The 25,758-nt window shown below is 41.2% G+C and overlaps 1 protein-coding gene across 3 annotated transcripts in view; it reads right to left on the bottom strand.

Moving 5' to 3' along the window:
- Nucleotides 1-898: 898 nt before the first annotated feature.
- Nucleotides 899-25,758, bottom strand: part of LOC143152521 (tyrosine-protein kinase CSK) — a 37,177-nt gene continuing 12,317 nt past the window's right edge. For all 3 annotated transcript variants that reach the window (XM_076322772.1, XM_076322771.1, XM_076322773.1), the window contains 6 exons: nucleotides 7,492-7,878; nucleotides 5,019-5,672; nucleotides 4,705-4,900; nucleotides 3,971-4,057; nucleotides 3,794-3,886; nucleotides 899-3,718 (listed from right to left, as the gene is read on the bottom strand). In XM_076322772.1, the coding sequence (XP_076178887.1) occupies nucleotides 3,623-3,718; nucleotides 3,794-3,886; nucleotides 3,971-4,057; nucleotides 4,705-4,900; nucleotides 5,019-5,672; nucleotides 7,492-7,878 (1,513 nt within the window). In that variant the 3' untranslated portion in view covers nucleotides 899-3,622. The remainder of the gene's footprint in view (nucleotides 3,719-3,793; nucleotides 3,887-3,970; nucleotides 4,058-4,704; nucleotides 4,901-5,018; nucleotides 5,673-7,491; nucleotides 7,879-25,758) is intronic.

The following is a 25,758-nucleotide window of genomic DNA, read 5'->3' as shown; positions in this document are numbered from 1 at the left end:
AACAATGACACAAGAACGGACGAATGTATTACAATTGTTACGTTTTTCTTTTTTTTTGTGCGAAACGAAATTCAACTACTTGGAGAAGCGATCCTGATCTCAAATCGTATTCCCGAAAAAAAGAAAAAAAAAACATCGAAAGTGTAACTTCTTAATCGCTGGGTAACTTTGGAAGACCCAGTAGTAATTACAGCGCAAACTCCGTGTGAGCGTTTAGGCAGGGTGTTTCATAACGTACGGACGTAACGGAAATTAATTCGACGGGCATAAATAATGAAAACGATTCGCGAACGTATGTAACTAATCCGATTTTATTTCCGACTTACGAACATTTACACTATTTCGATAGCTGTTGTACGATTATTTTTATCAAAACGAACACTCTTATCGCTTTGTACAAATCATTTTTGTACCAATCTCTCCGAAAACGAACGCATCGAAAGTTTTTACGGTTGCGACCAAATTAATTGACCGTTCAAGGTCATCCACGCTACCCCTACTATTGCCATCCCTCGTGTATTCGCGTAAATCTGCAGGAACGTGTTCTCTGTTTCTCGAACGATGAAACAGGTCGATGCAACAGGAAAATAAAAAAAAAAAACCCGTGCCAACAAGACTTATGGTTGAGAAACTAACCTCGAACCGAGCAATTGATTTTCTTCGAAAGATAGGTGAACAGCTGGTACGATATAAAAACAGTTACAACTCGAGGACAAGGTCAAGTACGATCGATGTTTGTATAAACTTCCTTTATTATTATTTTTTGTGCGTTGTATACTTGGGGTTATGTCCACGTGTTGTGAAACACCCTGTGTATCGGTAGACTTTTCAAAAACATTGTCAATAAGTGGCGCCGCATTTGTCTCCTCGTTGGAAATAATTACAACCGACGAGCAAATGCAGTGTAGTATATTTTTCTCCTTTATTAACCGTTAATTAAACTTCGTTAACTGTTATTTTATACCTGGTCGTCCTTACCAGTTTATAGTTCTCGCTAGTAGCTGCCTACTGAGAATCTTTAGAATTGTAGCGTAGTAACAACGCGACCGTAGTCGAACTATTTGAACACTCTCGGAATCGTACAAGATTGGATTTTTTTGGAGGCCAAAATGAAAATCCTTAACGTAACTCCACTGGCGTGCTTCCTCCTCCTTTTTTTTTTTCTTTTTCTTCCCAGTCGCATTCATTCGATCACTCGACGCGTGCAAACTGCCGAACGCGTCGAATCAGACACACCCGTACCACTGTAGTTATATCTAACACGCTCGATCCATGATTACCGTGTGATTTAATATTCAATGTATATATATATTAAATTTCTTACAACCTAGAAATAGATTTTACGTGAGTAAAAAATAAACGAATTCAACACACTGGTCACATTCAAAAGACTATAACGCCGTCGTGTAACAAAGACTCGCGTGTACATGTGATGGGGATTATACGGAACATTATGAAGTAACCATTGTCAACACACCACACTCGTAACACGATGCTGCTTATAAAGGATATAACGAAGTAAGGTTCCGATATTTAGCGTAGAAAACGTAAGAAATACGAAGCGAAGACAGCGTCGACGTTAGATTATGGATAATTATCGAATGCAAATGTCCACGGGCGGTTCGGTTTGCGCAATTGAAACGCGGAAACTTCGTAACGCAAGAATGGAGGTCGAAGAAATCGCCGAAACGGGTTAGGTACTGATTAGAGCCATATACATTTATATTACGTACGCTATCGAAGTTATAAACGGACTGTACGCTAATAAATACGCTACATACTCGTGCAGCTGCTCGCTACTTTCGAAACTACGAGCGAATCGAAATCAACCGACCGTTCAAGGTCGTCGCGTTACCTTCCCCCACCACTCGGTGAAGCGGCCGGTAGAGTTCGATTCGATCGTTGACACGCGTTTGAACAGAGTCGGTTATCGTTGAATCGTCGTAACGAAGTTCATTCGGTCGCGACGTCCTTCTTTCGAGCGCTATTGAAGGAATTAACAAATGCGAGGAACTGAGTACAATTACCGTATCAATTTTCTAACAAGACTTCAAGTGTGTACGACTCTGATAACAAATTTTGAAAAATACTGTTCCATTCAAACACGAATTTGAACAAACCTTTTTTTCTTTTTTCTTTTTTCTTTTATCTTTTTCTTTTTCTTTTTTTTTTTTTTTGCTTAGAGCGAGAAACATTATACCGATCTATACCAATTTTATAGTTGCCCGATGAACTCCGGAAACATTACCTTCCGGTATTTATTTTCAACTTTTCTATTACATCGAAATCATTCTACCCTCTATGAATAAATATTCTTAGTCCGTTATAACTGTTGGAAAAAGTATTAAATAATTCGTGGGCTCCTATTTATATTACAGAAGAAAGATGCGATAACACGAAGGTCTAAGATTTAATTACATTAAATATATAATATATCTGAGTTCTCTACCATTGCGTTACGTGGTGCAATTGTATATGGATATTTGATCGTCGTGTAAATTAGTCATCTTAGAAGCTACAAACAAAATTATGGACAATCCTCGATATTAAATCTCCTAATCAGTATTCAACTGTATTCGAAATATTCTTTTCGCGATAGTCGGATATGTACAAAAGTATTTACAGATACATTTACACTACTAAATATATATATATATTTTTTATGTATATATATAGTCAGATATCTCGCGGAACAACTTAAATAATCCGTGTATAATGGTTGCAATAATTTAGTTAAAAATTAATACTTCACTATGACGAATCTTTGATTAAAGAACTTATACAACTAACAAGTACTTGTAATCTACAGTTAGCTGCAACCTCTCAGACAGGTATGAAGATCTCTCGAACCGTTGACGGTAAAAATATCTAGTTTTTTTTTTCCATTTCTACCGTTACATTTAAGTGAAAAATTCTAATATTCAACCTTACAAGTTTAAGTCGAAAAGATTATTGTATAGTAGGTATTCGTAAAGATTAATTATTTTGTTTTCCTTCTTTTTTCTTTTCCATTAAATTCAGTTCACTGTAAGGCGCTTCTTACACCTGGAAACATTTTCTCGAGTCTCAACGACAACGAAAATCATTTAATACGCCGCGACTGGTTGCGCAGCTTTATGAAAACTGTCGTACTCTCCTTCAACGAAACGTGACTATAAAACGAATTAAGTAATAGACAAGTATTTCACGTTCAAACGAACTTCGAACTATGAATTATTATCCCGAGGTCTACCTGAATTTCGGATCCACAAGTTGAATTTCTTTTATTTATTTTTTTCATTTTCTCGCGAATTTCAACTTGGCCAAAGGCACGATTGACGTAGGTTAATGTTTGTGCAATATATATTCTCGTACGAGGAAAACCAAGGGAAATGAAACGGACGCGGTCTTGAAGAAATTAATTAAAGTAACAATAAATATAAGCGACGAGGACACTACATTTTGTACAATAAAAATGTACAATAAAAAACATTGCTTTCTCTGTAAAAAGTATTCGGAGCGACTACCACGGCCCCTGATCTTGAAAAAGAAAAACAGTATCGCTTCGGAAACGCCGATTTCGCTTTTTGTGTCTTTTTTTTTTTTCTTTACATCGAGTTTAAGAATAATAAGTAGCATTCCTTTAATTCACACCTTTGGTGTATTCAGCTTTCAGTAGACCCAACACTAATTTTATATCGTGAAAAGTAGGTCGCTTTTCAGGTTGTAAGTCCCATGCCTGACAAAGATCGTTCGATTAATAACAATGTCGAAAGAGAATTGTAATTTTATCGGTGAACACTTCCATACGTACTTGTCTCATAATGTCGTAGACTTCGTACGAACAACCATCCGGTGGCTCCATTTTGTATCCTTTTTCCACGCACTTTACAACATCGGCTAATGGCTGAAATCGGAACAAAGAGGTCGCCGTTATAAAGTAGAGAACGAAACGGAAACGGAACGAGTAAATCCAGATACGGGTACTCACAATTCGTGGGTACGGTACACGTCCAAAGGAATAGATTTCCCATAAGAGTATCCCAAAACTCCACATATCAGACTTATTTGAAAACTTCTGAAAGCAGAAATTTCAAATCACGTTTACACGGGTCTCGACGATACCTCGGTGAACGCTGACGAGCAGAGTAAACTCGCGCGATAGCGGTCGTCTGAGTGCAAAGAAGCTATAAAACGTGTCAGGTGGTATTTGATCGAAAAATACTTGTTTGCGTTGCAAAACATCTCGTCTCGAGTACGATGATAAACGTCTACGTTCAAATTCGATTCGGTAACATCGTCGTACGTTCAAAGTGCACAGTGCCGATTAATGTACTCGACTAACAGAGACGTATCGATCCAAACGAAACAAATTATCGCTTTCGCGTACGTTCGCAAAATTTATCTCTTCGACTCGATGCAAACAATTTGATATTCCAAACCGCTATATACATTCTTTCGAAATCGCGATCAAATTGTTACGTTACGATAAGATTTATTACGAATATTGAACAATTCTTATTCAGTCTTTAAATCGACATTGTGCACGCGTTCGGTAGATTTTCGACTCGAGACACAGGACACGGAAATTCGAGAGAAGGCGAGGAACGAATAAATTCGAAACGATTTTCCGGCCGACCGAATGATATTTCTAACTCGCTTGTTCGCACTCGTGGATTCTACCGAGCCTCTCGGCTCGGGCTGGTGAGATCCGCTGATATTTACATTCTGCTTTAAAGCCTCTGGTGCAGTCCATTTGATGGGCAGCTTGCCGCCTTCGAGCGAGAAGTTCTCGTCCCTTGCCAGACCGAAGTCGGACACTTTGGCGGAGTTGTCCTCCGCGACGAGAACGTTCCTCGCGGCCAGATCTCTGTGAACGACGTGCCTGGACTCCAGATACGCCATGCCAGCGCACGTGTCGCTGAAACAGAATCGGTGGCATTTACGATCGGTGGTCGTCGGTAACGCGAGGCGGAACGCAACGTTAAGGGAACGGAACGAGCATGAAACGCAAACATCGTGTAATTTTCGCTACGTACTACGCGAAGTTGATCTGATCCTTCTTCGAAACGTGCAACCTCCCCCGCGATCTCAGGTAATCCACCAGGGACCCTTTGCTCATATACTCGGTAACCAGGTACATGTGTTGATTATTGAAAACGAGACCGAGCAGCTTGACCAGATTGTCGTGGATCAGCGACGTCATCAGGCTCGCCTCGGCCAGAAACCTCTGCGCCGCCTCGCTGTTGTCCTTCAGCATCTTCACCGCGACCCTCTCGCCTCTGTAAACGCCCAGCAACACGTCACCGAACTCCCCTTTCCCGATACACTCCCTGAGCTCGAGCTCGTGGGTCTGTATCACCCAACCGGCCTCCATGAACGCCTTCGGGTCCACGCAGAAGTCCTGTTTACCCTGCTTCGGCAGAGACTTGGTCAGCTGCGTGCACAAACCGTCCGCGTCCTGCTCGTAATGCTCGACCAGCAACGCCAGATTCTCGAAGAACTCCTCGTCGTCGATGGTCAACTGATTGTTCTTGTATTTCACTCTGTAGTGCTGCACGCGGCCTTGGTAGCACACGCACAGCGTATAATCGCCGGGGAAATTCGTCGACTCCCGGACTAGGAACAAACCGTCTTCTCTCGGTCGCAACAATCTCTCGGCAGTTTCCCGCGATATTTTCCCGTGGAACCATCTGCAATACGGTGACCAAGGTGATTGTAGGCGAACAAGTTTCATCTGGTCGAAGTGAAACGATCGAGGTGAGAATCTTACGATCTTAAAACGTAGGTATATTCTGTGGGCAATCGGAGAGAGGGAGCATCGGTGTCACACGGACGGAGCGTGACACCTGGGTGTCTCGATACTCAACGATTTGGATACGTTTCTTTCGACGGTTGGGAGAACGCCCGGTGAAATCGTACGAAATTAATCGAATGTTGTCGTTGACGAATCGTTTCAAACTCGTAACGGAGAGTTTTTCGAGATTTTTTTTTTTCCGAGTTAGCGCAACATTTGTCATATTTTCTACAGGCAGGGTACCTCATTGTAATGGTCCTCGCACTTTTTCTTCGACGCAAGGTATAATCTTTCAGCGTGTATTCTGTACTATTAAAATCGACACGTTCTTGCAATTCTTTTTCTTTTTAAATCGAAGTAGTATGTTTCGTCAGAAGGCACATATTTTGTCGGAAGAAACCCTCGAAAAGTCATTCGTACGAGCGGTAACATCGTAACGTTTCCATCGAATGGTATTGGGTTGTTCGGAAAGTCATTTCGTTTTTTCTTTTTTTTTTTTTTCTGGTGAAAATGAAACACGATTCTTTCGGAGCGTACAAACATTTTTTATTTAGTTATATATTCTCGATTTTGGAAAACGAAACGTCTCGACTTACGACCCAATAATTTGCATTTCGCCAAAATGAAAATAACTTTCGTACGTAACGGTCGTTAGAAACCAACGACAATTGGATCGTTTTCCGTTTCGCGTCGAGGTACTTGACCGTTAACCTCGCTACGTATAGACGCAGAAATCTCGTTCCTGCTAAGAGGAAACGTTATTAACGAACAAACACGTCGAACGGTCGCTGACGCGCATAGACAATTTCTTCTGCAGTTTTACGCGCGTACAGTTCTACTTTATTTATTTATTTCCATCTTACTTGCATCGTTAACCTCTTTACCGTGTGTGACTCATCGCTAGACTGCGCATTTTCTGCAACCGTGGCGTACGCGAGTAGGAAACGTGCACCGAACGTAGGCAGATGACACATTTATGCGAAATAAAATATTAATCTTACCGTACGAATATCCGCGGCATACTTCGTTTACCGTGTCTGTCCACTCGGTCTCATTGCGAAACAATCGTGTCACTGTGGCTCGAGAGCAACATTTAATCGTTACTTGATACATTTTACTCGACCATCGTCCCAAAAGGATCTGAACCGAGGCATTTCGATAATTAAAATATTGCTCGCAAAGACCGCTACAAAAACCAAATATTATCACTATGTATCTCTCACTGTCAAAAATCCACCAGACAAATCGTAATCAATACTACTAACTTTATCAATTGACACGTATCTTTCACCGTAGTGTAAGAAACCCAAAGCAAAGTATTCAAATTATCGCTATAAAAATCATAAATAATTACTACAATATTAAAAAAGAAATCGTAATACTATTTTTACCGACTTTAAATATCCATCCGACGATTCGAATCGTTAAAATATCGCTCGTTCCAAATATAAAAAAAAAGTGGAAAAAAAACACACACCCTTTTTACCTTTCGCCAAGAACATCGACCAAATAAATCCCCGGCGTCTGACGTTCCCCGAGATCCGGTGTACGTACGAAAATTATTTTCATCCCGCGTATCGATGATGAAACGCGACCAGGAGGACTCAACTCGGACCGCTTGGAGGGGTCTCCGGTTCGAGGCTCTAATTAAATCTAGCCGGGCGTGTTTTCGCGCGAGCGGGCGGGCGGGCGATCGTAATTAACGAAATACGTACGGCATAGCGTTCAGTTTGACCTCGTGCCTCGGATTCGCCGATAACGCAGCGGGATTGCTAGGATTCGTGACGTTCGAGGTGAGGATTACCGGCGGCGTGCCGGCGTTCATGTGACTGGTTATGTTTGGAGCGGTGACGTTCGGATGCGTAGTCATTGTCGGTGATACTGGATGGGACGGAATGTTACTTGCAGACAAGTTGGAAGGAACGTTGTGTTGTTGCGTGCTGTTTTGTAGTAGGGGATGGGACGTTACGTTCGAGGGGATCGTATGGTGATTTTGATTGCCATCGAGCTTTGCTTGCCGCGCTGGCGCTGACACATTCGGATATCCGCCACCCGCATTGTGATACGTTGGCATCGCAACTCCCGCAGTGGCCTTCGCGAACCTGCAAACGACAAACATCTGTTTAAGTACCGCTTTCGTCCTACGTTCAATTAGTCGCTTTGTAGCGCGTTTCGCCGCCCAGTTCGGTCACCGAGGTCGCGAGAGAGAGAGAGAGAGAGAGAGAGAGGGATTACAAGAAGAAGGCCGTGTGGAAATCGCTTTTGGAAAGACAATAGGTGAAAATTATAGCGTGTACGTACAGTGGGTGAAGAAATTATCAACGACGCGAAACTACTAGTTCGAAGTTTGCTCGGGAATGAAATTTAATACCTTCAAACGATCGTTTGTTTTCTTTAACACTAGGTTTACAGGACACGTCATCAGGAAAATTACAAATACCGTTTACATTTTTCTTCGGTCACTTGTACCGATTTTTGTCCATTTAACGAGACAAATATCGAAATTCATTTTCTTCGAAGCTTTCTAATTTTATAATTCTCTATACCGTATACCTGTTTCTTCTCGATACGCGCCAATTTAACGCAAGAAATATCCGTAAATCTGCAAATATCTTGCAAATGTTTTAATGGTTTTAGAATGAAAAATATACATACGAATATTTGATTACACAGTCCTTTGCATCTGTGTGCAACATCGAGCGATCTCTACCAGAACTGTGATTTGCATCGATAGAGTAACACTGTGTATATTTCATTTGTGACCGATAATAAACCTCGTTTGAGGTTTCAAATGTAAAGAAAAATAATGTTGCATAAAACTCTGATGTGTGGTGAAAAGAAATGTTTTTTATATATCGTAGTAACATTCGATCTCTGTTGGAAGTCTTGTTATAGCTTGGTGACAAGGAGGATGGAAACTTTGAATTCGAATTACTCGGACACCCATTTTGAAACAGCAGGTGTATGCTACAATTTGCACTTTCGTCTTCCTAAAAGCGATTTCCACGACCTGACCTTCTCCTTGTTGGAGCTTAACCTCGAGCATTAGAAATACATTGTCACTCGGTACAACTACGATAAAGAAACGATGGATAATAGAAAGGAGAGGAGAGTCGTCCACGATTGGATCGGTGTCGTAAATTTCGATTTAGGAAAAAATTTGTTCCGTTTCGATCGACAACACGGATCGTTGCCTAGATTGGTAAGCGGATGATGAAACCACTCGTTCGTTCCGGGTAGTCATTATTCGCAGTTGGGAGTTAACGATAGCGTTGCGTTAGTTACGCTCGAGTAATCAAACAATGGATCGGAAAGGCCCACATTTCTTCTGTTGTGTGTAATAAATCACCGGATTATCTTCTCGAAAAGCCCATTCGTTTTGATTACAAATTTTTTTTACTACGGTACTCGGTGAGGGGTTGAATTTTATGTGGAATAACGAACGACGAGTAACTATTTATTTTTTTAAATCGATTAAGATTATTCGGGTAAATTTATATTCGTTCGAACACAATTTGATCGTATAATCCAGATTGTACTTTTTATCGGGCAAATAACGCGTGTAAGTTTGTTTATGTTTTGTTAGTCAACGTCTCTGCTAGTCTGGAATCAAGGTTTCGGTTACGTGATTTCGATTTATAATTTTTTCTTACGTTCAGGTATGTTCTTTTAAAAAATATAATTATATTACTCGTGACGTTCAACTTGGCAACTCTTTCCTATACTCGTCGAAATTAATTTAACACTAGTTTCGTTGGAGATAAAAAAGAAAATGTTAGTCTACTTCCCGATGACCTTAGTTTTCGCACAAGTGCATCGATGCATCTGCAAAGTGCAGCCGCACTTTTCGTTCAAACGGAACCGTTTGTATCTTTTGAAAAGATCGATTCTTCTCGTTACTTCGAGTGAAAATGAACTGGCAGAAGGTGTTCGAGAAATAAATATTGCGCGAAATATTTCAAAGTAGTAAGGCACATTTAAATTCAAATAGCTCGTAGTCCTTGTGAAATCGAGAGGGACTCGCAAGGTTCGACGGCCTGTATTTTCTAAATAAATTCGAAATTCGTGAATTATTAATTTTTCGTACACTTTCCTCTAGCACTTTTATACGCGGAATTATAAAAACAACTTCAAGAAAAGAACATAATTGCAGTTTGCAGGTGCATCATTGAAGTAACAAAAAAAGAGCGAGGTCATACGAGCACAGACCTTGTTATAGCATTCAACCTTATCTTACTATGTCTACCGAAATAGGAGGTCGTTGCAATTGCGTGACACATCGTGTCACATTCTAAGAAAGGAGAATGAGTCGTGTCGAAGTTAGGGCAATATCGAATACGTAATATGCCCCCGACTGCAAACGTATTAATTTAGAAAAAAAAAGAAAAAAAACACATTGATTTTTGTTCGATCGAGTCGTTGTTACTTTTTCTTTGTTTAAGTGGAAACAGTCTCGATCGAATTTCATCTAGCGTTTAAACTTTAAGATTCGTTTGAACATGTTTGAAATGTCAAGATTCTCTTGACATTTTGTTAAAACCATAACCGAGCAAAAATATCGTTAAAGAACGAGGTAGCGATCTTTTTCCGAATGAAATTCCATTGGAAATAAATTTAATCTGATCGCGACTAAGACAGGATTTGTTAAACGTGGTTGATTTTGGCGTACAACGCGGAATAGTTTGAACAATTATAACGAGCTGGAACGAGAGAAAAAACTATGCTGGCGACATACTTGTACAGGGTATTCCCTCGTTAATTGATCACGAATTCCTATCGGGTCGACGGGTTGCTCGTGTCGAGTAAACAAACACAATAATGGAGGTGATACCGGTTCGGTTATCGAGGGAAGAATTCGATCTATTATCGAAGGGAAGAATTCTACCTGTTATCGAGGGAAAAATTCGATTGATTATCGAGGGAAGAATTCGATCTGTTATCGGGGGAAGAATTCGATCTGTAATGGAGGGAAAAATTCAATTGATTATCGAGGGAAGAATTCAATTGATTATTGAGGAAAGAATTCGATCTGTTATCGAGGGAAAAATTCGATCAATTATCAAGAGAAGAATTCGATCTGTTATCGAGGGAAAAATTCGATCAATTATCAAGAGAAGAATTCGATCTGTTATCGAGGGAAAAATTCGATCGGTTATCAATAGAAGAATTCGATCTGTTATCGAGGGAAGAATTCGATCGGTTATCAAGAAAAGAATTCGATTCGTTATCGAGGGAAAAATTCGATCGGTTATCAAGAGAAGAGTTCGATCTATCATCGAGGGAAGAATTGGATCGTTTATCGAGGAAGTGTATAACACCACATAAATTTCGCTCGAAACACGAGTAGTCTGTTCGACGTTTTAAATCCGAAAACTTTGTTTCCGTCGACCGGACAGTGTGTTTGTACTAAAAGTCACGTATTACGGACGAACGATCGTAAAGGAATCTCGAGTTTCCAGAAACATACCGGCTACGCGGGAATTCACTCGGATGTTGACACACTTCCAGCCAACCAGGCTAATCAAACGTAACGCGCTTACGTCGAGTAAAACGCGGATCTCGGTACCGGATCCGCGTTAACGCGAAACGAGATGTATCGTAAACCGATACGCGTACGGAGTTACGAAAAAAGTGCACGGTTATCGTCGTCGTGTCTCAAAGACAAAATCAACGCTGGAACGACCACATGCTCGCTCGAACCACTGTGTCCCCCACGACGAAGTAAACGCCTTTACGAACGTTACGCGAGAAACCATCTGTGGCACGCTCGCGACAAATGCAGCGCCAAAACATTCGCGATAAGTTTCGCTTACAAAAACTGCCCTCGAGAGATGAACTAAACGCGCGACGCAACGTCGGCTGGGATTAATCGCGCACAGCTCGGCAAACCTCTGTGCACGTTTCATCTGATTATAGTACGCTGAACCGAACGGGAAATCGTATACGAGTGAATTTTATTACGCGCTCGATTATTCACTCGAAACAGAAACGAAACCAAAATTTCGTTCTCGCTACGAAAACGACAATGGTAAATTACACAATTTCCATAAATCAACGCAACGGATTAGATTACTCGACGCAATAATTTACTTCAAAATCTTTTCTCGAATGATCGAAACAGAAGTACCCGAGCTGAATTTATTACCACGTGAAGGACGAAATTCACTTAATTTTCAACTTCACGTCGCACGCGATTCGTCGCGACGAATAATCACCCTCGACCCAATGTTCGACTCGAAATTAATTACCTACTCCGAAAGGTGATAGTACGCGCGAGAATACAGCGAGCAACGTATCCCGATTAAAATTTACGAAGCAAAACGTCTACCGGCCTATACAGTGCGTACCATATTTAATCCTACATCCGCGGGCTAAGGTGATCATTTAATAAGGCTGTTAGTTTAAGTGGCCATTGTTCCAACGCGTACAACACCATCCGTTCATTCCGTCCGCATTATAATGCGCTAGACACCGATAGACGGACATGCGTGAAAGATGAATCACGCCAGTATATTTTCGAAACGGCCGGGAAACGGATAAACCCGCTTTTAATGCGAGTACTGCTCGAAACAACACGCTCCGTCTGTTCTTCTTTGCTCGTTCGGATTCACGACGTCCTTAATCCCTCGTGTTGTTTTTTTTTTTCCCTTTTTTTTTCCACGGTTCACGGAGTTACCACGAGAGGAAATTTCCATGATCCCGTATAATCGTACCTCGTTTGACGAACGTAGCGTTAAACGAGCCGATTACTGCGCGCGATAATGTGCATTGTGATCTATAAAATTGAAAGTTTCGCTGAAAACTTGAACGCGAGTCGAGACATTACATTGGAATATATTCCGGGTTTGTTTCTCGTGTTATGAAGTACCGAGCTGGTCGATTCTTCGAGCTAACGAACTGCACATGTTCGATGCAACGTTCTCGACCAATGATCTTACATTTCGAATTCACAGAACTGTAATAATCGACCTATATCAACAGTATGTTATAACATTCTTTATCTCGGTGGATATGAATTTTTTATTTCATTCGTATACGTTTTTATTATTTTGTCATTTAGACGCGTATCGATTCTAACTTGTTATTTCTTAGTGTTTCATGACCGATTATTATTTTATTTAAATTACCATAATCTTGTACGCTGAAGAAGATACGTAATAATTTGATCCAAGACGTATCGAATATGCACCGATTGTACCTGTTACGAATTATTTTTACTTAAAAAGCATAGTTACTTAAATCTTGTTCGGTTGTCAATGTTTTTTAATTCAAACACTTTTTAATGTACAGAAGAAGGAATAATTTTAGAATAGATTTTCTATTATCTTTATATTATTGCGTAACACAGCTCCGAAATAAATCGACGTGTCGATACCCTATTGTCCGAGACGGACGAAGCGTAAACATCTTAAAAGAAGCTCGACGAAATACACCAGGTGTATCGAGTCTTGAAGGACGAATTTTGAAACCTAAAACGCATCTAAACTGAAAAGAAAAAGTATATTCCGTACGAACATTCGAAACGTCTCCGTTTCCGAGATACACTAATACTATTTTCGTGAGTCAAAGGCATAGTAAACGACTGAACGCGACTACGTATTGAATTATGCATGCGTCGAACTGGCATAACTTCGAGAATCTGTCGAATTCGTCGTTATTTAACGCAACGAAACTTATTCTTCGCGTACCAGAAATCGTTGCTTCGGAAATCGATGTTGTTTAGATTTTCAACCGTAATAATCGTAAATAAATTCGCATCGTTGCGTCTCGAAAATGAAAAGTTCCGAACCTGAATTCAACGCGCACATTTTCTCTCGTTGCAGTAAGTCGTTCGATAAATGTTCTCCAACGACGAAACTTATCGAGCAACTTAGTACCGTATCGTTCGATAAGTTTTGTCGTTCGATAAATGTTATCGAGCAACCTGGTATTTCATGCGTTTCGAATTTCCAGCATCCTGTATATTCGTCGATGGTACGATATTGTTTACTCGACGCAATTTTGTACACCGAATACGATAACGCGGAACGGGCGATCAACGATCGTAAAATGCACAAAGTAAGCAAATATGCCGCCACCGCCGAATCGGCAAGCACGGAGTTAAAAATTCGATGTTCAATATTGGAGTTTTTTTTCCCTAGCCTCGGTGTGTTTCGGGAATTAAATGCTATCGCGTTGCCGAATGCAAATTTGCAAATTTATATTCTGTTTCGCGATACCGAGGGGGAGATCGGTGAAATTGTATTCGAATCCCGGTGAAAAATGTCCCCGATGTACGCGCGAAATTCCCTCGGTTCCAATGCTATATAATCAGTGGCACCAGCGGTGAAACTAAATCCGTTGCACGAGCAAATATTGAATAATTCAAGTGAAGTTTATCCTTGGTCGGTGTCTATGACGAGTACGTTATGTCACGCGAAAATATATAGCTGCAGTTGGACATACTAATACGGGAATCGGTATTACGTAAGCGTAAATGGCCACATTTTGTCGTCCTCTATTCGAAGTCCACGTAAACCGTGTTACGCGCCCGGAAAGAATCAAATTTTCTCGAGAAACTTCGAGAATTTCTTCGAGTTGGATTTCAAATATCCTCTTCTGCGATAATTTTTTTTATTTCTTTATCGACGAGTACAAGCTTCGTGCATCGGATGATTTTTATTTCTAACGATTCTCTTTAAAGGAATCTCGACGAAATTTACTAGAATTGTACTTTTATTCGAGAAATTTTTTATCCACAAAATAGTTACCGATTTTTCGTTAATAGTACGAAAATTGAAACGGAGTTTTTGCTTTCGAATCGAACTGCGTTTATTCAAATTTTGGAAGCAACGATACGAATCAAAGTAGAATTGTACTCGTAAAGAAACTTAAACCTGTTTATGTATCGTAAATATAAGTTAAAATTTTAATTCTTAAATTAGTTAAAAATTTAAATTCTTTACTTTACGCGCAGCGATAACAGTCGTTTTATGCGCGTCAATCAGAAATAGACAAAATTCTTATCTAAATACAAATTTCGAATAATGAATAAAAGATGAACAACTTTCGATCCGTTATATTTGTTCGATAAAAATTATCACCTAAATTACTAAAATGAAGTTATATTTTACCTTGGCCGAACGAAATTTATCCAAATAACTGTTCAATGGAATAAATGGGATTCTTTTATTCGTTTTTTATTACCCGAATAAAATTTCGCGCATTTATTGTGTCAATAATGTATCGGTTTCTGAAACGTATAGATCTATTGGTATAAAATGGAACTACGGACGAGAAAAAAACTTCTAGTAAGGTAGCTATCCTAAAAAAAAATATTTAAAGTACTTAAAATCACAAACCAGAATTTAATCGAACTAACACATGGTGAAAAAATATTCGTAAAATATTATTTTTCCAAAAATCCTATATTTGAAAGTGTGCAAATAAAAAAAACAAACAAACAAATATACCAAAATTTAATTGAATCAACAGATCGTGACAAAACGTTGGTAAAATATTATTTTCCCGAAAATCCCGTATTTTTCAAGAGGCGTGATTTTTTTTTCTGTTCGGTGACAGAGTTTCAAGGGAATACAGCTTCTAGGTCGAACGACACGAATATTCATTATCGAAGATAAGCCGCGGCATTTCGCTGCCAATATGGAATTTGAATATTTATCAGGGACCGTGCACGTGTTGCCGGCGTGTTTAACGATAACCGCGAATTTGGTCGGGGCTCGGTTATAGGTTACGTTCGAGTTTATTGTCGATGATTGGAATGCAACTATGGGGTCGACGTGTACAAGCGCTTTGCTAGCCGAAGCCACTTAACGAAGTCCGGACTGTATTAACGGGAGATTGCAAATAATGTATGAATAAGTTTCTCGATTAACAAGCTGACTACTAAATCTCGAAACGACCCAAAAGAGATCTGTATACATACATTCAGAGAGATCTAGATACTTTTACGAACTAAAATTTGCAATTTTTATTCTATCTTGTTTCCTCTTTAATATATTGCATTGATTCTTACTTGCTATAATCCTGGTATCGTGGAGTCATTCGGAACCCATTATCGTTTTGTACGTACAGTGACGAGCATTGTTGCCTTAAATACCATTAACAGTTGCACGAAGTGCATATAAAAAAGAAATAGTGAATTTTTCAAAAAATACCAATTCTATTGGTAATTATCACACTACAGAAGAATATGAAACGAACCGAAAATTTAACGTAACATTAACGATCCAACAGTACCAACTACGGTTCAAATTTCTTTTCAATGTTTATTTCGTTTAATAATTCTTACCCCCTAAAAGATCAAAACTTCCCCAAACTTTCGAGCAGCGTACTTTTTGCATTGAGAAATCGGTAATGCTTGAAAGAAAGAAAAAAAGATTCGGTCGCAGAGGAATCGTACGGAACCGCGCTTCTCACCCCCACCACTCGGGCATCACGCGGCGCAAGCCACTCCCAGCTGGGCCCGTTTTAAATTCCCGAGCTGTACGTAAAAGTGTCTGTCTCTTAAAACGCGTAAATTCTTATAATCTTCTTATAATTACACGTTGCGTGATTACACGTTGCAACGAATTATACGCGAGAAAAGTAATCGTGCACGCGAATCTGTACGTAGCTTCCCAAAGGCATCGCGTGTTTCTCGCAAGATCCCGAGCCGTGAAAGCCGGCCCTAAAATCCACGTCTCGGGCAGCTGTTCCTTGTTAGTCATGGTAATTAGTACGAGCAAACGGAAATTCGGGGACGGAGATTGCACGCATCAGCGAGTTGGGCGGCGCGTTGCACGGGCGGGGGGGGGGGGGGAGGGGGCGGAGTAAAGGTAACGCTACCGTGCTCGAATGATAAATTATTCGATTACACGTTACGCCCGTGGAAACGCGCGCTGCGCACAATTTCCATCATCAGCGAAGCGTTCATTTTTAACGTTCCGCACGATGGTTTATTTACAAAGTCGCCCGGCCGATTCGAAATCCCGATGGGAAATATCGGGGGGCGGCCGTGCATAATCACGATCAAGTACTCCACACCAACGATGGGAAAAGTTTGTACCGATTCGTACCACGAATCACCGATCAACGACCATCGTTCATCGAGTACTATTTCATTCGACGAAATAACGCTCGATTTTACGAATCTCGTACAACCGTTCCACAGAACCGTAGAAATTTCTCGTTCTATCGGGTTGTTTAGAAATTCATTTCGTTTTCTTTTAGTGAAAATGAAACACCATTTTTTCAGAGTGTATAAACTTTGAATGTACAATTTTATTCAATTGTACATTCTCCATTTTGGAGAACGAAACGACTCTCCGAACAACCCAATATTTCCGTCCAAGTAAAGAAGAATGCGAATATCGTCTATCGATTTTTAAAGATTGATCTTTTTCGGTGTATTTGTGATCGTTACGAAATTGAATCTTTAAGGTTCGATTACAATTTTCGCGGTTATCTCCGTATTGGGATAAAAATAATTCAAAAAGTAAACGTACCACGTCGTAGCGTATTCTCGAAGAGATCTCGAGTACTTTCGGCCTCGTCGTCGCCTTTTTTAAATGCTTATTCGCTGCGAAGTTTGTCGTACGTACAAACAGGTGGTAGCCCCGAGGAGAGAGGTCTAGACTATAGGGAGGATACTGTAAAACTTCCCATCAGACATTCTTTATACGTTGGAGGGTTACGAAAGCAACGGAAGACCGAGTGTGTCGTGCAAAAGGGGTACACATAGACCCTTCCTCTTATTGAGTGCTGGCAGCGTTTTCGTGAGTTCCGTGCGAACTGTCTCAATTTCTCCACGGCGACAGTTTGGCTACGTGCTAGGAAATCTACATGAACTACGCGCAGCCCACTAAACTGTAATTTGGCCCGTCTTCTGGTAATTAATTCACTGGCCCTCTCGAACTCGACTCGAATTATTGTTTTTCGGCTCGTCGAGTCGGCTCCTTACCGACGATATAAATTCGTCCAATTGGTGAATTACCAAATTTAAACTCGCGAGACAGGGAACTGTAGACACAATTTAAATGAAAAATCGATCGAGGACGAGAAATGAAAAGTGAAACCAGACACCCGAAATTAATTTACAAAATCAACGACAATTTGGAGAATTTATTAGACGCGTCGAGGAATATCGAATTGCGTTTAATTAACCATTGTGCCTTTTATTTCTATATTTAATTTCCACGCGTAGAATTTTAGAGATAAAAGATTCCAAATTTGTACAGACGCTCTAAATACGTACCAAGTTTACTAAAAAATATTTTTAACGCCTACGTTGGAAAATGTCCGTGTTCTCTATATTTCTAACGTAAATATACCTATTATTAAGATTCGATCGCCATTGATTCTCTATCTAGGAACTGGACGGACTTTCCATCGGTACTTTTCAATAACAATGCAATAAATCGCTTCGAATTCAACGGTGAAAGAAAGACCATTTTTTTTTTCCCGGTATCCGATACTGTACGGCGCGTAAGACCGGATGCGCGAAAAGTCACGGATCCCCCGAGCGGAAGTCACGAGAAGAACGACGACCGTGCAGCAGTAAACGCGGAACGTGTTCGGGTCTTACGATTTTCGTGACACGCGATCGCGAGGCGAAACGATAAATTCGACGCGAACGACGCGTCAACGCGGACCGTGGTCCGAAATAGTGGCCTATAATCCTTTGTTACGGCCAATAAAGCGCGGAGGAGCTTTATGCCGGCTAATCCGATACGAAAAGCACACGGTCGCCCGCGGTGAACCGACTCGCTTCTATCGAGCGTTTGGCGGCCGAGCGCTGCGAATTAAACGCTTTTCAAGTGGCTCAATTAAACGCGTTTCGTGTACCGGTAACTCCGGCAGAAGCGCGAACCCGCGATAACGTGTCCTGTCTTTCCTTCCGTTTATTTTACAAGTGGTGTTCAAGTGGCAATCAACACGGAATATCGTTCCACTTCGAGGCAACACCGTGCAAAACGTAAAAGAAGGTGTACAGTATCGACACTTGGTCGTCGACACCTACGAACGAGAAATTGAAACGATAACACGTAGATAGGTAACGAGTGAATTTTCAATATAAATGAAAAACACGGTTTCGATAGTTGCACCGAGAACACATTTCGAGCAGCTTTCGACGTTCAAAATGAAAATATCTTTATCCGTGATTATGTAAACGTTCGACTGAAAATATTATCTCTATTTTTATCGAGATAACGACTCGAGCAGGGTTAATAAAAATTATGTACAATGACTTTTTCTTACGCCACTGGGAACTGTTCGAACATCGTGGTAACGATTCTCTTACCGTGCAAGTATTGTGAATGGAACTAGAATACTTATCAAAATGATGTTCTCGTTTTCTTGTTCTATCGATTTTTAATTAACATCAGAGTCGGTATCTGCGCATGATACGAACTGTGCGATGAATGTTTCCCTGTACGGTTAATCCGTATAAATAAAACGCGGTTACATCTGTTATCGCGTCACAAGGAAACGAATGCAACCATTTCAACGAAACGTGGCACTATCTATGGGGTAACTCGTCTTGAAATCTGAACTGTACTACTACTGTGATACTGTTCAGCCCTGTTGAGTTAAAACGAGTAAGAATATTTATGGAAATAATAGACGACGAATAAACTCTGTATAACTATTTATTTGCATAATCAAGATTAATTTTTATCGAACGAAACAACTCATAAAAAGATATCTTTCATTAATTGTTCGAAAGTTTCATCCGGACAAGAATTTTGTGTGTACCGATCTAAATTGTTGTGTCTACGAGACAAGAGAGTAGCGTCGACTAACACTGTTTAACAAAATAGAGTTCGATGTAAAAGTTGATCCACACGATGAGAGTATCTCGATTCTCGCTTATCGTTGCTACCGCAGCAAAAAGCGCGCCTAACGAAAGTTGAAAATTAAATTGAAAAACTTTCCCGTGGTACGCAGATTTTCGATACAATTTACTATAACCGAGATATCGACCCGATGATACCCTTTAACACCCCACGGGGACGTGTACCGGTAAACCTTTATTTATTTATAACCAGAAAATGAAACAAGGAACGTTGCACAACTTCGTCGTTACAGCTACAAACTCGAGTTACTGCGCCACGTTGAACTGCATTATCGAAACGAATACCATCAATTGCATTCCGTTATCGTTAATTCACGTAGCGTTGTAAATTCTTCGTGAAATTGGCGCGGAATAAAATGTTTTTCCCGAGCGTGGAACAAGACGATTGCGTGCCTAGCAACACTTTAAATTCCACCGTGAAAACCTTCCCTGTTTTTCTACAGACACTTGCCATCCCCTTTCGTGACCCTCGCTCGCATTTCCCTTTCCTCGACCTTCGTTATACGTGCCTCCGCTTCTGCTTAATCCCTTCCGACAGTTTTTTTGCTTCGAACGACCGTGCCTAATTCTCATCTCGCAAACTTTGCTCCGTACACTTCGCAAGAAGCAACGAACGAACCGAGATTCGAGATCGAACCGAAACGGTGAACCAACTCTGAAATCGTGCACCTTGTGGATCGATCCGCGGAATAACAAACTCTGTCCACGTGGAATTCAATCTTCTCGCATACTCAACGAGGCAACGTGATCCCCTGGACGCGTATCCTCTTCGAGACGAGCGAGGAGATAACAATATTTGTCCAGGCTGTACTCAATTGTCCCGCAAGTTTTCGTCCGGTACAATTATCGACAATATCGCATTGTCGGTTCCCAAGTGTGTGAATACCTGAACTGTGACGCTACCGTCAGTGTTGGATAATCATCCACGCGGCGGTGGTTCGGTGAATTGCTACGTCCGGAATTATCGATTCGAAAAACGTGGCGGAAATCCTGAGATCCGTCCACCCTCGATCCAAATAGCAGGACTCAAAGGTTCTGCGTGTCGAACCAGACGATATCGTTGAACCGAGAAATTTACAAGAATCTCGATCGATTTGGTGTTCTCGAATTGTTGGCGCGAAGAACTCGCTCTTGGAGGGACATTTAATCTACCTCCAGACACGGAACGAAGATCCGCGGTGATACGAGAGTAGAGAACAGACGAGAAATAATCCACGCCGATTTGAAATCGATGTTTCGCTTCGCGATAAGAGTCTTCGGAGCATTGTTCCCTTTGCTTTATCCTAACGACCGATCTATTTTATAGAGCTCCGTTGGCAACGTGGACCGTTCCCATTTACAATCTTTCGGTTGCTAACGAACTTAAATTCCAGTTAGTTCGATTTGCCTTGAGCGGCTCATCGTGCCTCGTGCATCCGTAAACCTACTAACTTTCTCCTCTTCGAAGGAACATACTTCATATCCAGGTGTTCGGATTGACCTCGACATCTTTGTGAAATTGAAATCCTCTGTACTTGCAGCGTCGAGTGTCATCGTTCGCGAGACGATTGACGGGACTCTGATCGGGCAGACAAGATGGAGGAGAGACGCGCGACGGATCGGGAGACAGTTATTGGTGTCTTCGTGCCGATAAAAGCACTCTGGAAGAAATAACCGTTCCGAGATGCTTCTACCTCGATGGTAGACAGGATGCTGGAGGACAAAGCTCGCGTTTGCCTCGTTTAGGCCCGCGCTATAGTCACTGAGATGAATTGCTCGAGAATCTTCACCCTCTGGGGGACGCTCTGCTATACAGTGAACACCTAGCCTCGGTTAAATTTGAGGGAGGTTTCGAGAGACATCGCAGAATTCCTTCTCGATAGCTACGACTCGCAGTTTGCTCCCAGAAAGTTCGTGGTGCTTATTATTTAGCAAATAAAAACGCAATTCGTGGAGGAGCAATATTTACCGGACGATAACGAGAAATATCAAATTATTAAATATAGTGGAGCTTATTATTTAGCAAATAAAAACTTAATTCGCGGAGGAGCAATATTTACCGGACGGTAACGAGAAATATCAAATTATTAAATATAGTGGAGTTTATTATTTAGCAAATAAAAACATAATTCGCGAAGGAACAATATTTACCGGACGGTAACGAGAAATATCAAATTATTAAATATAGTGGAGTTTATTATTTAGCAAATAAAAACATAATTCGCGAAGGAACAATATTTACCAGGCGGTAACGAGAAATATCAAATTATTAAATATAATTAAATCTGAATTATTATTGATAATTGAAAAGTGTTCTCGGTAAAGTATTTTAATTACGAGTGGACGGTACAAGTGTTCAGTGGACCGTACTTGAATAACATTTGACTTTTTAAAATCGAACCTTATCAAATTCAGTCTTTCTTTCAGTATCCGTTTATTCAGGTGGAGGTACGTTAAAGATCGATGAAAATTGGGACAGTCTCCTCGTTCTGAAACGCCTACGAGACTTCGTGCAATCGTTCTGCAATCAGGATGTGCAGGGACGTTGCACTGGATGTACTTCGTTCGAGAAAACCGTGCACTGTTCCGGTCGTATTCAAATGCCTGATAATATAGATAAATCCTGAACGTTCTAACGGTCTCGAAAACGATGCAACGTGAACCGACCACGTGGCCTCAAGGTACCACCCACCTTGAACACCTCACGTTCGACAGATACGGCTGACTTGTGCAAGTACGATGCAAAGATGACAATTTTTTCAAAGCAAGAACGTTAAAACAATACAAATCTGAACATCGATACAGGAACAAATACAATTACAACCGTGAGTACAGATAGGTATGTGAATATAGATGTAGTACCAATACAAAGTTTAATTATGACACTGAAAAAATGGTGTACAAGATCTGAAACTTTGAATGGTAAGAAATATGTTGCTTTAATAGCGATTTTACGTTTACTGGTCCACGTACACTGGTCCTCCCAAAGGAATTCGGTTCTTTCGTTTGTTTCTAAGCCCACAAGTTTCTATGTATCTCTAACCATGTTTACATTTACTTCGGGCCTCTCGTACCACAATCGTTGCGAATTTACTCGAAAGGTATTGCATTCGGTGAAAATGTTGGTTTCGTACAGCATTTGAAATAAATTGCCACGAGAAAACTCTTCCGCTTACTACTCTCACCGAGAACCAATACATTCCTTATCTGTCAGTTAAATTCTTTAATTTACCGACGCGTCGGTGTCTACAATACCGACACCGGCCGTCGGCAATACCTTATTAGTCGCTATTTTGACTAAATCGCGTCTGAAAGTCATATGCATATTTCCCCCCCAAATCTGTTATCATCGTCTTCACCCTAAATCGCTTTCCATTGTTTCTATGAAAAGCCCAGACACCCTCTTCAAGTGTCGTAGGCGCCAAAGATTTCGAACCATCGTCCTGTCTTCTTATTCGGCCGTTTCTTACAACCAAGAGTCCACAATGCTCTTATTCTTGGTGAAAATTACAAATTAAGTCAAGTTAAGTTCACAAGTTAAGTTTCGAGCTCTCCTCGAGCTCTTTCATTTCTTTCTCATTCCATATCGTTCCCTTACGCATCTTCGATTTGTTCGAAATCCAAAACGCTTTCGTCCATTTTTCTTTCAGTCTCGCGGTGCAGTCGCACGCCATTATAAACACCGAAAATTTAACCGGTAACCAGCTCAATAACTTCGTTAATACGCAAGAGTCCGAAAACTTCTCATCGGTATCTTTTATTTTCTTGCAGATACTCTAGTATTTTTCGACTCGAAAATAGCACGTTTCCTTCGTATCGTCGTTCATGTCTCCGTACGAGGAAACGATTTCATCTCGGATTACTTTCGATGCGTGTACGATTAATGAAATTAATACGAAGTAACCGATCAACGAAGCTTGATAGAATCACGGCTTCTCTCGATCTATTTTTTTCCCGAGGTTTTCAGTCATTCGGGTTCGCGTCTTTGTCAAGGTCCGTACACTGATGCTGGATTCGGCATCGCGAGTCGTAAGGAGCCATGTTGAATTTTCCCCACCATCGCGCATTTACACACCAGCAGCGTGTCCGTGAGCTCGGCACTTCGGGCAACTTCGGAGAATCGAGAAAGAAGGCGAATGCGAGGCTTTCTCCCTCGTTCTCGAAACAACTGAAAAACGGCCCGACCGACTGAACGCCGTTTACGTTTGGAGACGGAATGTTGCCCACGATTCGAAGGAAAATATCGTAACGAAGAAAACTGTCGATAAAGTCGTTATTATGCTCGGTAAAAAAAAAAAAAAGAAAAACCTGGTCACACTACGAAGACGCATGGTCGTCGCGCATTATGCACGTCTCTCCTCACGGATCACGTAGCTACACTTGGGATGGGACCCCTTCTCCCCTAGCGGGGCCGTGCATCTGCAGTAGTGCGGTCAGGTTCTTTTTGATCGAGTATACGTGCGCACATACGAATGCCGTTAACACGATTGCGTATAAACGACGGATCTCGATGAAACTTTGTATTCGATTGATAGTTTATTTCTCGTATTTCGCTATGTACGCGTTTGTAAACATTTCTTTCTTTTTTCTCTCGATCGTTTTCTTTCTCGGTTCCCCGGAACTGTCCGATGCACCGAGCTCACGAACACGCGACTCCTGCGTTAGTGTGTACGATGGTGGGGGACATTCTCCGTGGGTTCTATGACTCGCGATGCCGATCAGTGGTTCCGTATCCGTGCCATCTACAAATTCGATTAGCTCTTGCGTTTCTAAAACTTTTGCCGCCCGATTTCGGTTAAGAACATTCTGTCGTTGTCACGAAGAGCACTCGCAGTGCCGACTACGTCGTAGAAACAAAAGTACAACGTAAAAAGTGGGAAAAAGAGAGGGGAGAGAAGGAAAACAAACGCGTGTCGCTAGCGTACATTTACGGCGCAGTGGAAGCGGGCTCTGGCGTTGGGCCCGTAACGCGTCAAGGTTAAAATTTCATATAACAACGTCTATTAGCGGAGTTACATCCAGTACAAATCCACCGATCACCGAACAACTGCTCTTTCCAGTGCGAGAGATAACAAATGTAAAGTACAAAAGAATAAATTAATATTAAACGTTCCCTCTGATAAAACACACGCGACCAGGACGAGGACGCACGGAAGAGTGGGGAAATAAAAGCAACGCGACAAAGCACACACATTGTCCACCCCACGACGGGAAGGTTATCGCCAACTGTCTCATTGCGTAAACACTAAACACTGAAACTAGATACTTTCAACTCTCTCGCTTGTCAACAACACCGCCAACGGCGAATATTAAACGTCCCATCTCGAGCATGCAAAATCCATTAAAAACTCGATGCAATTTAAAAAAAAAACAAACAAACAAGTTTAAGAATCGAATCCGAATCAAAAGCCAGCGGTACGCGCAAACGTTTGGACACCCACGTTTCTGCATTCACATACCAAACATTCGTACATAGTACGCATTTACTCCCTACATGCACGTGCAAGCACGAATTTACACACGTGATGCAGATTGCATTCCCATCCGCGTGTGTGTTCGCACACAACGATCGTACACGAAAGCCACAGGATAAAGCAATGAAATAAAAAGAAGAAAACTTTTTAATAAGGAATGCCGTATCTTCAACCCTTTGACTACGATGCACTCGGCGATACGTATACAGTGTCCCGTGATTCGTACGAACGACGTTACGAGCGATCGCTCGTGCAAAACTAAATAAATAACGTGGAAGAAAATTTGTTCGTAGAACACTTTCTATCCTAGGCAAATCGATTTTGAAAATACCAGGGGCACGTGACAAAATTTCGTAAAACTCGACACGACGGGATCTCATCGCGAATGTTCGTCATGCTCGCGAACGACACGTCGAGGTAGCAATTTATAAGAACAAACGTCCCGTTTAAATTTCATCGATTAGGTTTACACGTGCCCCGCGTACTTTCGAAATCGATTATCTCGGGAACGGTGCCTCGTACGAAAAAACGTTGCTCCACGTTTTCGACTTATTTTTCGACGCGGAATCGACCACCGTTCGATCGTGCCGCGAAATTACGAAACATTCCGCGTGCCCCGCGTACATTCGAGAACGATTATCTCGAGAACGGGGCCTCGTACGAGAAAACGTCGTTCCAAGTTTGCGATTTAT

The sequence above is a fragment of the Ptiloglossa arizonensis genome, chromosome 11 (assembly GCF_051014685.1).
Source record: "Ptiloglossa arizonensis isolate GNS036 chromosome 11, iyPtiAriz1_principal, whole genome shotgun sequence".
In the NCBI taxonomy this organism is placed as follows: domain Eukaryota; kingdom Metazoa; phylum Arthropoda; class Insecta; order Hymenoptera; family Colletidae; genus Ptiloglossa; species Ptiloglossa arizonensis.
The sequence above is the reverse complement of the archived record's forward strand: the minus strand, read 5'-3'. Positions and strand labels throughout refer to the sequence as shown.